This window comes from Rhynchophorus ferrugineus, unplaced genomic scaffold (genome assembly GCF_030347505.1).
Source record: "Rhynchophorus ferrugineus isolate W39M unplaced genomic scaffold, kcgeb_rfMv2 rfM8, whole genome shotgun sequence".
NCBI lineage: Eukaryota > Metazoa > Arthropoda > Insecta > Coleoptera > Curculionidae > Rhynchophorus > Rhynchophorus ferrugineus.
Genome location: NW_027472587.1, coordinates 15,303,828 through 15,320,553, shown reverse-complemented (window position 1 = coordinate 15,320,553; position 16,726 = coordinate 15,303,828). Strand labels below are relative to the sequence as shown.

Genomic DNA, 16,726 nt, shown 5'->3' with positions numbered 1-16,726 from the left:
ACTTTAAGCCATTTCTTAATTGCAAAATTGGAATTTTCTCGACCAGTGTACTATATATATGGTAGATATGGTGCATTTTACATAACAATAACTGATGGTTCCTCCAAGTTCTTTAAAAGCTGATTTTCAAACTACTGCAAAGACAAGTTATGGTTCATTTCTCCATGGTTAGTCACCCTTGGACTTGGAGGAAAACACTAATTCTGCACCAAGAATAAAACCATTCCTGTTTCAAACCTAACTTACTCGACAAAAACAAAAAAATATGCAACAAAACTTAATCGACAGTCATTCCAACGTTTACCTTTTTCCATCAACTTTTGTTGTCTTTACATAATATTTATTATCATCTTGCCATGAACGACCCAATGTGCCATTCTGAAATATTCATGTCTCATTTAAATATATAAATTGATATAATAATTCTTCTTTGATTTTTTATATATTTTTAAAAAATGTATTCTTTTAAAAGCAGTCTCTGGAAGTTCCATTAAACCTCTTCGTGGGCTATCTTTTTACCACTTATATCATATTACCCAACAACGTATGAACGGCAAATGTATATCTTTTGGCTTTTTATGGATACTTTCCAAGCTAACAATTTTCTCTGAAATAATTGTATTAAATTATGTTTGGATTCAAAAAACTACTTATTGTTATTATACATTTCGTATATTTGACCTCTGAAACATCAAGCGGATCTTGATTCATCACCTGTTTCGCATAAACGCGGTTCCTTTTTAGTGAATTTAACATTATATTGTTTTTTATTTTTTGAGATATTTTAGTGGCCGCGTCCGTACTAATATTCTAATATCTATTCTAATATTCAGTGCAACTGCAAGGCGTAAAAAAATATTTTCAATAATAACCGCGGCGATTTGCAATTATTAATACAAAGCGTTTAAACGTTTGCCGGTTTATAACCCGTAATTATAATATTTTGAAGAATTTTGCAGACGTTTGACGAACGGACAACTTTTACAGGCTCTCTGTGTTACTTCTTTAAACTTCTCTAAGAGCATTCTATCTCTAATAAAATGAAAATGAAAATATTGTCCGACAGTAAAACAAATTTATAAGTTTTGACAGACACATATTAGTCACGTGTGTTGTTGCTGTTTTGAATTGACTAAACATATAATGCGTATCTATAAATATTAAACTATGTCTATTAGCATAACTGTTATAACATCCACTTCTATTTACTTATGTTTTTTGCTTACCTATTTTTATCGAGAAAAGCAGAGTGTAAGTTGCCTTAAACATAAATTAATCTAATTCAAAAATAGCATAGAAAAGTAAAAAAAGCATAAGTAAAACAAAACCTGAATTTTTAAAGACCCCTTTATATTAGCGTTGGCTGTTTTGAAACTGACGTTGAAATAAACGCATAATATAGAATATTTAATGTTATTTATTACTAAATAGTATATTTTAAAACATACTGCAGTAAAATTTGTGCAATTTAGCGTACCGTAATTTATCATAAGGACATAATGAAGATAAATTACCATCAACCACCCCCCCCTCCCCCTTAATAGTCATTTATATAATAGATCCGCGATAGACCATTTACCTTCCGATGTTTTAATTGATTCTGGCTCATTAAGCGCAGCTCATTTTTCATTTGTTTTCACCGTTCCATGCAAACATATAGCCGTAAGGGTTCATATCACGCTTCCCATGTAGTTATGAAACTTGTTTTGTTTTCTAGGACAGCCTTCTGGTCTGTGGCCCCCTGACTTCTTAAGTATCCGGATTTGTGTTCAATTTTTTTTTGGTTGTTTTCCCAAACGTAATTTTAGAATTGACGAGGTTTTGAAATTTTATTAGGCTAGTCGCAGTAGAAACCCGTTTTACTTTTTGGGTTTCGATTGTATTTGCTTTTGAGTAGTAGTTGTAGTCGTAGGCTGCTTACCAAACCCACGTCCGGTTGAGGAATTGGTCAACAATTCGGTTGAAAATCAACAGTATGTCCCGGAAGAAGTAACATAGGACTGATAATCATATTTGCTGCGAGTTATGTTTTGTTAGTCAAGATAAAATTGTCCAAATATGATTCTCAGTTGTTCATCGTTGAATAGAACTGTTGATTTACTGTCATCGTGTTGTTGTTAACAATTTTGCTTAATTAGATTTTTTCACAATAGTTTTTAGATGCCTATGAGTGACAAGACGAGTGTATATTATTAATTGTTTGTACAGTACAGTATTGGCTCCACTCGAAAGACCTGGGGCAAGGGTTAGGAAACTGTGGACACTTTTTTATAAGGATTTATAATAGACTAGCGGACCCGACCGACGTTATCCCACCCGAACATTGACATTTCATCTGGATATATTATTTTATTCATTCAAGAAACCCGCAAAAAGTACGTGGAAATAAAATCTAGGCAATATACGAATGTTTTGAATTTTTTATATCACACTGATTAAATAACTAATATTTTTCGACTGTTTTAAGGGTCTCTTTCAAACTAAGAAAGTTCTTTTACATAAACTTGTACTAATTTGAGGTATATTGCAACATTATGATTTACATATACCCATAAAAACGAAAAAAGTGCAATATTTTTGACTATAACGTTATAGTACTTTTATATGACATATATATTAGTAGGAGAAAGTGATACGAAAGCCCTAGTAATTACAAAATATAATTCAACACTTCCAATTTGTCCATATCAATTTTGGATTGCAGCAAAGATATAGCAAATAACAACAATTTTGCCAAAGAGAAAAAGACTAATTGACTAAAAGACAGCGGTGCCAAAACATATTTATTCGTTAATTATCAACGTTTATTGCCGTGTAAATCACTATAGTCCGAATCTTGTCATTCAAATAAAATCTCAAAAGATTTAAAAAATGACCAAGTCAGTGGTAACAATTACTTAAAGTCACCGAAATCAACATCAGCTAGCATAGAGTGAGTGCTAAACCTAAGATTAGATTAGTAAAGTAAATAAAAAATCTAGTAATATCTGATTTTTTTAACCTCAATTTTCGGCACATTGCTGATTATCGTCACTCTATTGGGATGTTAGCTGTCTCTGTTTTGCCTATCACTACTTCAAGAAGGCCACTTGATCAGTTACTAGCCCATAGTTGAAAAATTCATTTCTATATATAACCATTAAACTAAACATTAACATCAGAGGAATCATTTTTAAACAATTTGGAAGTTTTTCAATTTCATACAGCTGAAGCTTAATGTGGCAAGTGTTGCCAATGTCAAAATAATACGAATTTTAAAATTAAATATACAAATCTTTTGTGGCCTCAATAGACCATATTTATCTAACAAAGTTAAAAATCTCTTTGTTGGATATTGATATTGGATATTGATGGGAATATGCTGAATATTGCGATTTTTAAAAAACAATTCCTTTTTTAAATGGATCTTTTAAAGTATCATTCCCAGATATTCTGCTATGTTAGCATACTATTTACTTCACTTGTATACAGCCGCTTGGATATTATTTATTTTGATAGATATGTGGTGATTTCTTTTTTATGTCATATTGACTAACTGCTTCCTAGTAGTCTTTACCTACAGCCATTGGCAGTAATTTCTGGAAAAGTAGCTACCTTATTACTTTTCAAAAACCTCTGCAATCCGAGTAATGAAGTCCGTTTTATAATATTTAAATAGTTATTATTGAGTAAACACTCTGGAACTTTGAAAGCCCAGAAAAGAAAGCAAAACAAATTGACATCAACATCCTTCTTAAATGAAACTATATCCATCTATAAATTATCATTAAATACCGCGAGAACTACCCGCAGAGACCTTCCAACTTGTAATACTACTTTCGAACAGCTATTTGTTATGGTACCGTTGAAGTGGTCGCTCGCTAGACATTGTTTGCATACATACTTCGGTGGAATTTTTATTTTACTGTTAGATTTTGGATTGAAATATACTTGCATATGCAATATATTAAAAGAAAGGTTTTGCAGTTTGTTCAGATTATTATGTCAGACTCCTTCTTCATCTACATTGCTAATCCCAAGTACTTGATCACTTGCAATTACAGTAATTTTTATATATTTTATGTATAATAATTTTTATTAGTTTCAGCGATATCACTAAGAATTACAGTCTGAGCAATACTTGTTCAATGAGTAGTGTTATGCAACACACTATGAAAGTCACTATTTACAGGGAATCCAGAATTGTTACCTTACTAGGTTCTCAAAAACACCATCAAACCCAGAAACATCACCACGGTCTACACGGTGTAGGCAATATCTGGTAAATATCCGAGTAATGAAGCCCTTTTCTAATATTTAAATAGACATTGTTGAGTACGCACTCGGAAGCTTTGAACGCTGAGAAAAGAAAGCTAAACAAATTTTCATAAACATCCCTTTTAAACGAAACTATATATAAAGAAAGGTTATTGCAGTTTGTTCAGATTATTACATCAGCGATGGATGCCGCCTTCTTCACCTGAATTGCTAATCCCAAGTACTCGAACAACTGCCTTTACAATAATTTTTGACAGCTTTGGTTTTTTTTTCTTAGCTAGAACTAAGATAACTACGCATAAAGCTTTTATTAGTTTCAGCGATATTACTTAGAACTACAATCTGAGCAACACTTATTCAATGAGTAGTATTATGAAATACGAAATTCTAAATATAAATTAAAGATTTTCATCAACACCAACTTGTTTAACACTAATGTTAATATCCACACTGACATTGTGCTCTACTATTATAAGACTACATTAGTTCATATCCAGACTGACCCAACATTAAACTGGAGAAGAAGTTGTTGTTCATGATTTTGCAAGGATTTTAATAACTTGGTCCTATGAATATCACTATTTCCAAAGTACCACAGAACAGCTACTTTACTACATTCTAAAAAATACCATCAAACTCAGAAAAATTACTGGTCTACACGGTGTAGGCAATATCTGGTAAATATCCGAGTAATGAAGCCTTTTTCTAATATTTAAATTGACATTGTTGAGTACGCACTCGGAAGCTTTGAACGCCGAGAAAAGAAAGCTAAACAAATTGTCATAAACATCCCTTTTAAACGAAACTATATATAAAGAAAGGTTATTGCAGTTTGTTCAGATTTTTACATCAGCGATGGAAGCCGCCTTCTTCACCTGAATTGCGAATCCCAAGTACTCGAACAACAGCCTTTACAATAATTTTTGACAGTTTAGGTATTTTTCTTGTTTTTTCTTAGCTAGAACTAAGGTAACTACGCATAAAGCTTTTATTAGTTTCAGCGATATTACTTAGAACTACAATCTGAGCAACACTTATTCAATGAGTAGTATTATGAAATACGAAATTCTAAATATAAATTAAAGATTTTTATCAACACCAACTTGTTTAACACTAATGTTAACATCTATTATAAGACTATGCTACATTAATTCATATCCAGACTGACCCAACATTAAACTGGAGAAGAAGTTGTTGTTCATGATTTTGCAAGGATTTTAATAACTTGGTCCTATGAATATCACTATTTCCAAAGTACCACAGAACAGCTACTTTACTACATTCTAAAAAATACCATCAAACTCAGAAAAATTACTGGTCTACACGGTGTAGGCAATATCTGGTAAATATCCGAGTAATGAAGCCTTTTTCTAATATTTAAATTGACATTGTTGAGTACGCACTCGGAAGCTTTGAACGCCGTGAAAAGAGAGCTAAACAAATTGTCATAAACATTTCTTTTAAACGAAACTATATATAAAGAAAGGTTATTGCATTTTGTTCAGATTATTACATCAGCGATGGAAGCCGCCTTCTTCACCTGAATTGCTAATCCCAAGTACTCGAACAACTGCCTTTACAATAATTTTTGACAGTTTAGGTATTTTTCTTGTTTTTTCTTAGCTAGAACTAAGGTAACTATGTATAAAGCTTTTATTAGTTTCAGCGATGTTACTTAGAACTACAATCTGAGCAACACTTATTCAATGAGTAGTATTATGAAATACGAAATTCTAAATATAAATTAAAGATTTTCATCAACACCAACTTGTTTAACACTAATGTTTACATCCACACTGACATTATGCTCTACTATTATAAGACTATGCTGCATTAATTCATATCCAGACTGACCCAACATTAAAATGGAGAAGAAGTTGTTGTGTTGGAATCTGGTCCTATGAATATCACTATTTCCAAAGTACCACAGAACAGCTACTTTACTACATTCTAAAAAATACTATCAAACTCAGAAAAATTACTGGTCCACACAGTCTAGGCAATATCTGGTAAAAATCCGAGTAATGAAGTCCAGTTTCTAATATTTAAATAACGATTGTTGAGTACACACTCTGAAGCTTTGAACGCTGAGAGAAGAAAGCTAAACAAATTGTCATAAACATCCGTTTTAGACGATAAATTTCGAATGAATTTATGGCTTAAATATTGCGACAACTACCCGCAGAGACCGACCAACTTTTAATACTACTTTCGAACAGCTATTTGTTCTCGTACAGTTGAAGTGGTCGCTCGCGAGACATTGTTTGCATACGTACTTCGGTGGAATTTTAAGTTTACGCCGAACAGAACGAAAGATTACGAGACATCGAAGCCCGGCTCTCCCGAACTTCCAGCGGACGGCAACGGGAATTTCCGCGGCATTCCCCTCGTCGTGGAAGTCGCGAAAGGTTTACGTAAGTCCCGCGCCTAAACATAAATAAATTGAATCGGTTTTTGCTCGGATATAAGTTGTTCGAATTGTTCTCTTCTCTGGGGGTATTTTGGATGAATTATGTTTTATGAATTAGAGTTGCGATATAAAATCGTCTCGCGCGGCCTGTCGATCTCGGGCTTTACGTATAAACTTCCGGATTTTGCGCGGTCGTTAGGATTATGCCGATTATATCAGGCAGATTTTCTCTTTTATTGAAATTGGCCGAATTGAGAACATTCATTAGCGAGGCAACAAAAGTGAGCTGATTCAAAAGCTTAAACTGCGTCTAACATGTGGTAAATCCCAAAGAATTGGGAAAAATGAAGCACAGAACGTTAAAAATTGGCTTTATTATTCAACATAATCTCCGTCAAGAGTCACATAATCATTACAGCGCCGTTCTAATATTTTAATAGCACTTTTGTAGAACGATGTATCTTTTGCCTCAAAATAAGCCTGTCACCACTTACTGTCTACTCAGATTTGTCACATATCAATGCAATGGCCACACAGCTCAGAATCATCAACACGTTCTTGTTTTTGGCCAACAGTGAGCTAACGCGGCACCCACTTTGAAGAGAGCTTTGTCATAGTCAAATGCTCATGAAATATAAAACCAACACGTTCTTGTAATATCTTTACGATGTTAGCTAACTCATGCATCTACACTTTTCGATTATTCAAAACGATTTTGTAGATTTTTTTTATTTTCTCTTGTGTTACCACCTCACTTGGACATCCACTGCGTTCTGTATAATCGGTGTCTCTACCACCACGTTTGAAGTCAGCAAACTAACGTTTTATTGTTGTCTCTGATGCAGCGGAGTCCTTAGAACACTTTCCATGCCATTGCTTCTCTTGGGCGGTATTTTTCCCATCAGGAAAGAGTGTAAAATTAAAACACGAAAGCAGTGTAACTCTTAGCAAAATTACTCACAAACTTATGAGTAGAATATCAAGAAATTTTATTAGCTTTCTTTTAAAGGTTAGTGCTATCTGAAAAATCGGTGAATGTAATAAAACTAGCGCAATATATGTGCCAGGCCTAGGGCTTTTTAGCCCATATGTTAAGCATCGCAATCTAGAGATTGCGAGTGCTACAAAGGTGTGTTAAACTAAAATTGACTTGGAATTAGTCAAAACACCCCTAAAATTATGTACTTACCATGAAAATTTATTCAGGAACATTGTTATTCCAAAGATTTCGAGACATTCGAGTTTGAACTTAGAGAAAAAAATAACAATCGATATACACAAAAAATTATATTGCATGCGAAAGCTTTTCATACATACAGCCCTTTGGCAATCTTCAAGACTGTGCCGTAAATTAGTCACTGGACAAATTAAGCGCGTCGAATGACAAATTCAGAAAGTGGCGACTAAAACATTTGTAATAAAAACCTTCCTTTATATTAGAGTAAGATTAGAGCACTAAAGAAAAAGTTTGTTTGCAACCGCATATACACTGGGTAAAAAATACTTAAAAGCCAATAAAACATACAAGCCAAAGAAGATTGTTATCTGAGTCCTCTTGTTCTAAAGAATACAGCAATTTGAGCAATTTAGAATATAGTTTTCTAGAGTTTCTGGAAATTCTAGATAGAGTTCGCGAAGAAATGGAAATTTAGAAATGATATTTGTTTGATCTTGGCAACACAATGTATAAAATATATATGTGTATATATATATATATATATATATATATATATATATATATATACATATATATATATATATATATATACATATATATATATATATATATATATATATATATATACATATATATATATATATATATATATATATATATATATATATATATATATATATACACATATATATTTTATACATTGTGTTGCCAAGATCAAACAAATATCATTTTCTAGGGAGCCATTTCTTCGCGAACTCTATCTAGAATTTCCAGAAACTCTAGAAAACTATATTCTAAATTGCTCAAATTGCTGTATTCTTTAGAACAAGAGGACTCAGATAACAATCTTCTTTGGCTTGTATGTTTTATTGGCTTTTAAGTATTTTTTACCCAGTGTATATGCGGTTGCAAACAAACTTTTTCTTTAGTGCTCTAATCTTACTCTAATATAAAGGAAGGTTTTTATTACAAATGTTTTAGTCGCCACTTTCTGAATTTGTCATTCGACGCGCTTAATTTGTCCAGTGACTAATTTACGGCACAGTCTTGAAGATTGCCAAAGGGCTGTATGTATGAAAAGCTTTCGCATGCAATATATTTTTTTGTGTATATCGATTGTTATTTTTTTCTCTAAGTTCAAACTCGAATGTCTCGAAACTTTTGGAATAACAATGTTCCTGAATAAATTTCCATGGTAAGTACATAATTTTAGGGGTGTTTTGACTAATTCCAAGTCAATTTTAGTTTAACACACCTTTGTAGCACTCGCAATCTCTAGATTGCGATGCTTAACATATGGGCTAAAAAGCCCTAGGCCTGGCACATATATTGCGCTAGTTTTATTACATTCACCGATTTTTCAGATAGCACTAACCTTTAAAAGAAAGCTAATAAAATTTCTTGATATTCTACTCATAAGTTTGTGAGTAATTGTGCTAAGAGTGACACTGCTTTCGTGTTTTAATTTTATACTCTTTCCTGATCGGAAAAATACCGTTCAAGAGAAACAATGGCATGGAAAGTGTTCTAAGGACTCCGCTGCATCAGAGACAACAATAAAACGTTAGTTTGCTGACTTCAAACGTGGTGGTAGAGACACCGATTATACAGAACGCAGTGGTCCAAGTGAGGTGGTAACACAAGAGAAAATAAAAAAAATCTACAAAATCGTTTTGAATAATCGAAAAGTGTAGATGCATGAGTTAGCTAACATCGTAAAGATATTACAAGAACGTGTTGGTTTTATATTTCATGAGCATTTGACTATGACAAAGCTCTCTTCAAAGTGGGTGCCGCGTTAGCTCACTGTTGGCCAAAAACAAGAACGTGTTGATGATTCTGAGCTGTGTGGCCATTGCATTGATATGTGACAAATCTGAGTAGACAGTAAGTGGTGACAGGCTTATTTTGAGGCAAAAGATACATCGTTCTACAAAAGTGCTATTAAAATATTAGAACGGCGCTGTAATGATTATGTGACTCTTGACGGAGATTATGTTGAATAATAAAGCCAATTTGCAACGTTCTGTGCTTCATTTTTCCCAATTCTTTGGGATTTACCACATGTTAGACGCAGTTTAAGCTTTTGAATCAGCTCACTTTTGTTGCCTCGCTAATGAATGTTCTCAATTCGGCCAATTTCAATAAAAGAGAAAATCTGCCAAATATAATCGGCATAATCTTAACGACCGCGCAAAATCCGGAAGTTTATACGTAAAGCCCGAGATCGACAGGCCGCGCGAGACGATTTTATATCGCAACTCTAATTCATAAAACATAATTCATCCAAAATACCCCCAGAGAAGAGAACAATTCGAACAACTTATATCCGAGCAAAAACCGATTCAATTTATTTATGTTTAGGCGCGGGACTTACGTAAACCTTTCGCGACTTCCACGACGAGGGGAATGCCGCGGAAATTCCCGTTGCCGTCCGCTGGAAGTTCGGGAGAGCCGGGCTTCGATGTCTCGTAATCTTTCGTTCTGTTCGGCGTAAACTTAAAATTCCACCGAAGTACGTATGCAAACAATGTCTCGCGAGCGACCACTTCAACTGTACGAGAACAAATAGCTGTTCGAAAGTAGTATTAAAAGTTGGTCGGTCTCTGCGGGTAGTTGTCGCAATATTTAAGCCATAAATTCATTCGAAATTTATCGTCTAAAAGGGATGTTTATGTCAATTTGTTTCGCTTTCTTTTCTCAGCGTTCAAATCTTCAGAGTCTGTACTCAACAATCGTTATTTAAATATTAGAAACTGGACTTCATTACTCTGGGTAAAAAATACTTAAAAGCCAATAAAACATACAAGCCAAAGAAGATTGTTATCTGAGTCCTCTTGTTCTAAAGAATACAGCAATTTGAGCAATTTAGAATATAGTTTTCTAGAGTTTCTGGAAATTCTAGATAGAGTTCGCGAAGAAATGGCTCCCTAGAAAATGATATTTGTTTGATCTTGGCAACACAATGTATAAAATATATATGTGTATATATATATATATATATATATATATATATATATATATATATACATATATATATATATATATATATATATACATATATATATATATATATACATATATATATATATATATACATATATATATATATATATATATATACATATATATATATATATATATATATACATATATATATATATATATATATATATATATATATATATATATATATATATATATGTATATAACATTTATTCAACACTTAGGCCAAGTTTTAACGTTACTGCATTCATGCAAAAGCAACTGCTGTACTGAAAGATAAGTTCGAAAAACCTATGCATGAAATAAAATCAAAATAGAACGTCCTGCCAACTAAACTGCTATATAACTTAAATTATTTTGTAGATCAATCGAAAGCTGCAATCTCTGACCACTTAAAATTATTTACAGTTGTAGTTGCAATAGTAAGAGCCAATGAAAATTGATAATAAACGTCACCAGCAACAGTTTGTTTTATGTAATAATTTAATTTACTTGATCTATTGTGACTACACTAATTTTCTCTCTTAGATATATCTTTTTAGCATTAAATAATTGATTTTCATTTTCATAAAAAACAGGTTAGGTAATACTCTTTGTTTATTTGTTTTTTTATTTTTTGAATTGTGTTGGCTATAATATTTTTTATTTTAATTTTTATGTAATTTAAAATTTTATTTTTATTTGTTATTTTATTTTTACTATTGGATTTAATAATGTTAAACTATTGTTCTTTAGGTTATGTGATACACAAAGGTGAACTTCATAGTTTCGCTTTAATATTGTTTATAATTTAATGTATATTCAAGTTTCAGAAACTGCTGATTATTGAAAGAAAATCTTATTATTATATCTTATCGATTTCTAATAGAATGTACAGTAAGAGGACAAGTAATCGATATTTTGAAGAGCTTAATAAAATAAGAGACAAAATATATCTTTGAAATTGAATTATTATAAGATATTTATTGATTTTATGAAAACATTGTAAATACATTTTTGTTAAAAATGTTACGGTCAAAGTGATACACAAATAACAAGTAAGCTTATATGCAGGAGAAAAGGAATTTCAAAAGTCTGGTTCATCTAATTAAAATTTTTAATTAGTAGAAATATGATGGCACGCTGCTATTGAAGAAAAGTAAACAATTTGCCTATATGAAATAAAAAGCTTAAATTAAAAAATAAACCGAAAATATAAGTAGGCTCTCGGATATAATCTATATTGACAAAAGGAGTGTGAAATAAGCAACTGTGTCCAGTTCTGCTCCCATAGTAATAGACTTATTTATAACGTCATCCAATTATTTGTTATTCAGTAAATTAGTCGAGTTTTGCTATTTTATCTTGATAATGTGTTCTTATAACCTCATGAATATGAAAAATAAAAAGTTTTTGTGTTAATTAGAAACCGGGATGCCCCTTTAGCATAGTCTTCCAAAACTTTACAAGATGTGTACTAAAAAATTCACTACACAGCGACGAAAAAAACGATAATTATGCAACTAAGCCTTTGTTGAGGAAGGCCGAAAGAAGATCGTCGTGGATCCGACCGAAGTTTTTGGGCTAGTCTCTCTTAAGCTCGGGAGATGTCCCCGACTCAAGATTAATCATCCCGTTAATTGAATTAGTTTCGTGCGTTCTTTGCGAAATGATTTATTGCGCCCGTAGTGGAAAAAATCCACTCGGAGACCCTCCGGCGCGCAATCGAGCAAATGTCTTCGGGGATTACACTCGTACAATGTCGCGGTTGTTTTTCTTTGTTTAACCATCCCTCTCCCCTCCTCACCCTCCTACTTACAACACTCGCCGGGTCTTCATTTGAATACAGTCGACCGTGTTTTTTCTCTTCCCCCGCCCCCTTTGCGGCGGCGAGAAAAAATACAACCGGTTATTTGTGATTGGTGTGAAGTGTGTTTGTGTTTAATTTAGTGCGCGTCGATCGACAGCCGTTCTAAATTGGTTTGTGTTTCGTTGGTTTTAGGGTAGCGAGACGTGGGCCCTAACCGATGACCATATCGTCATCATCATGGTCATATTCTCGCTCATACTGACCGGGATGTTCTTTACGTTCATCTACAATTGCGTCAAGAAACTCCTGAGGGACCATCAAACAATACAGGTGAGTGTTAACGCTATTTTAACTAGCGCCAACTTTACATAATTGTTCGTAAATTGTAACAGCTTATTTGTATTTCGTAATCATGATAGTGATTTAATAAGGAAATATGTTTATATATAAATTGTCCTTTATAAGTGGGAAAGGGATGTAGAGACAAAAACTATAAATTTGGAGAGGAGGTGACTTGTGGAACGGTATTACAAAGCGACACTGACTGTAAAAATAGATAAAGATCATCCAGATGTCTATTTTTTAGATATCTTACACATAACAAAATTCAAAAGAGATGACCCATTCAATTACAATACAATCCATAGCCAGTGCAGTACAAGTCATATATTATAACATCTCCCTTCAAAGGAAGAGACCACAGGATGAACGTGGTCTTTCTTCAATCTAAACAGCTTATAATACTAATAGAGTTATGTTTTCGTATCGCCTATACCACCTGTGCCATCCTTGCCTGTGATGATCTTTGAAATGGCACTGTTTCTATTCAAATTTCCACGATGTCCCTATATGTAGTGATTTTCCAAATTTTGGTGACTCCAGATTCCAATAGTCTACGATAAGAAACTAAGCTATTACAATCCCGCCTTGTTTGCCATTCACCGTGAACTGCACCTTCGGTCCAGACTATCTGTTGTAGACTGTTAATTCACAGCAACTTCAGTCCACTTTTGGTGGCCTTACGCCTTGAACTGTGATGCATATGTCAGGAATCCAAGAAGTAGGGTTATTTTTCAAAGCTTGGATGTTTATTACTTGAAATAGTTTATGGCCAGATGTCTTTGAGCAGCTTGGATCCACCTTTTGTGAAATTCGATATCTTCAGCTGGCGATAGTTTTGTCTGCTTCGAGAGTTCTTCGAGCAAATGCGGAACGATTGCGTCTAACGTCAACATGTCTTCATTTCTTTAAAATTAATTTGATTCCAGTTAACTGGAGAGACCACTTGTTGAACGGCGATACAAAGCGTTACTGAGTGTAAAAACCATCCCATCGTCTATATTGGTGTAATATTCCGGGCTTCTATCCACGTATTATTCCAAAAAAATAACCATTTTTTGACGACGTTTCGAGATCTGTCTTTCTCATCTGTCATCTTCAGATCTTGCTTCTTTTAAATCTGCTTCTTGATGTACGAGAACTTGTTGAATGTCGCTTCTATCCGCGTGTGGTTCTGAAAATCTACCTACCACGAGAGTTTTTCGATATTAATTATATCACCAATATATACAGTAGCCCATACAGTAAAACAGCCGACTTACATAATCAAAATTGATGACATCACAACCTCGCTAAATCGATTCATTCAAAACAAGCATATCCCTAAAACTGTGTTTGTCGATTTATAACCTCTACTAACTTTTTTTGAAGAATTTTGTGGATATTTGGAGACGTGGTCCATCAGTATAAACGCAAATCGAATTTTATAGGCTGATTCGGTTACATGATACAACACATCATACAGCACTTTCTTTTTATCTTGGATATAATGAGGCGAAAAAATGACTTTATATTTTTACGGACTGCAACTGGCAATATATTCGAGATGCCCTTCGATGTTCTTCAAACTGTTCTTCTGATGTTTTCGTCAAAACTCTCCTCAGAAAAAATATCTCACTATCAGGACTAGTCATTTGCCTGATATTCTTAATGGCAATTATATGGGAGGTTTAGTAATATATTTCTTTCCTTGCTTAGAAATTAAAGTCCTTATCCTGCTATATCTTTCAGTGTTCCTGTTAATACAATCGATATTCTTATAAGTGTCTAGCCTTTTTATCAGGTCTCACTTATGCCTAAATTATATGATTCTTCATCTGTCTCAAGGAATCAAGTGGAATTATTTTATTGTGGCAACGAAAATATCGATATTTTTCATATTTTCAAAGCTTTAGCACTATAACTAAAAAAAATATTTGAAAATGTGGTTATTTTAGTGACGTGACATTTAAACACGCCAAATTTCAAGTAAATCGATGCAGTAGAATTTGAAGTACCACGTTAATCCTCTCGAACAAGGGAATTTTGAGAAAAAAGTCCCCGTTAAAGTTTCCTTTTCAGATACCGCTACGCTAAAACAGATATATCTCCGAAAATAATTTAAATTTTGAAAAACCCTTTTAAGGTCGTACTCTCATAGAGTTAGGCTTTGAATATATAAAATTAAAAATCGAATTTCTACACTGTTATAACGCCTGACTGTGCATGAAGTTGTCTGCCTTACCTTGTTTGAAATTGAAAATTCATCTGCGCATGAAAGAAACTGTACAAAAATATATTTGATAATTATTCTTCAATTAATAAATTATAAACGGAAAAAATCAACAAGAAAAGGTGCCGCTAATTGATTCTTTGCAGGAGAGCTACAGTTTCGTCCGATCAGCGTTTGTCGCTACATGGACCTTTTAATTGAGTAACGGCGAATGACGAGAGAAAAACGCGATTATAATTTTAATGAGAGTCCCATTGATTCCCGCCGATATTCGTCGCTATCTTTCCGTCCCAATTAATTTTAAATGTCGCCCGGATCCAATGAAATTGCTCCGCTCGACTGATTAAATCCAAACCTAATTAGAGATTATTTACTTCGCGAGTTTAATAAGAAATATTTCACAGGTATACGTCCGTTGTTGATTGATTAATAATTATTGCATATCTTGATCGATATTCAAGTTAATACAAGACACGATATCCACCAGATAGCTTCATAATCAAACCTAAAGGAATCCCATTAATGCATATATAAAAGATGATAAAATAGACACTCTTAAGCTTATAGTTGCTTACATTTATAAGCTATTTATAACGTACATCAAACAATACATTTTGTTAGAACCTTTTGATCCCGAAAAATCATAATTATCATATGACGAAGCCGGCCGTTGATCTCCAAGGCCAAATCGTTTTAACCGCAAGACAATGCTCAGTGACAATGACAATGTTTGGTGGAACTAAAGTGGCGTGGCATATTATGAACTGTTGAAACCTAGTGAAACATCTAATAGTGATCGTTACCAATAATAAATGATCAATTTGAACCATGCATTGATCGAAAAGCGTCCGAAATTAGCCCGAAGACACGGTAAAGTGATTTTACAGCACTATAATATGCCATCTCATAAAGCAAAGCCGGTCAAGGAAGCGTTGAAAACTCAACGTTTTGAGCAGCACTTCACTATTCTCGAAAAAGTTAAAATTACTTGATGAATATTTTTACCCAAACCGTTTATTTGGGATTGCCTGATATATAGATAGAATATATAGATTGGCTGGACATGATATATAGATAGAATCAAATGACCAATACATGGAATAATTAATTTTTTTTTCATATTCTTGAAAATTATGTATTTTTTTCCAAAAAAAAAAGATAAGAGAACAATTTAGTCATTATGTTCGTGATATCATTGGGTTAGATAGTACCTGACAGCCACAATATTGTCATGAAACCTTACAAAGTCACTGTCAATCGATGGCTATTCTTATTGCCGGTGAAAATTTGCAAGATAAATGCAGATGGACAAGAAATTCGCCGGGGCGCCTAGTTAACTTAAAAAAAATGAACCCGTCTATCTGATGACGAAGCGCAAACCGTAACCGCGGGACGTTAAAATCTTATAACTGTCAAAGGGACGCCCGACAAAAACCGCACGTCTCATAAATTGGCTCTTTTCTGATGTAATTAGCAGGAACGGTCGTCTAGCCGAGCCCAAACTGTCCTGCGGGGGTAGACGGTCCTGACTGTGCG

General features: G+C 33.4%; 1 protein-coding gene across 2 annotated transcripts in view; it reads left to right on the top strand.

Moving 5' to 3' along the window:
* Window positions 1–16,726, top strand: part of Neto (Neuropilin and tolloid-like) — a 343,486-nt gene that overhangs the window by 307,477 nt on the left and 19,283 nt on the right. The window contains exons 8-9 of one of the 2 annotated variants that reach the window (XM_076412140.1): window positions 1,718–1,729; window positions 12,832–12,969. In XM_076412140.1, coding sequence (XP_076268255.1) covers window positions 1,718–1,729; window positions 12,832–12,969 — 150 coding nt within the window. The remainder of the gene's footprint in view (window positions 1–1,717; window positions 1,730–12,831; window positions 12,970–16,726) is intronic. The other variant, XM_076412141.1, reaches the window with a different exon arrangement.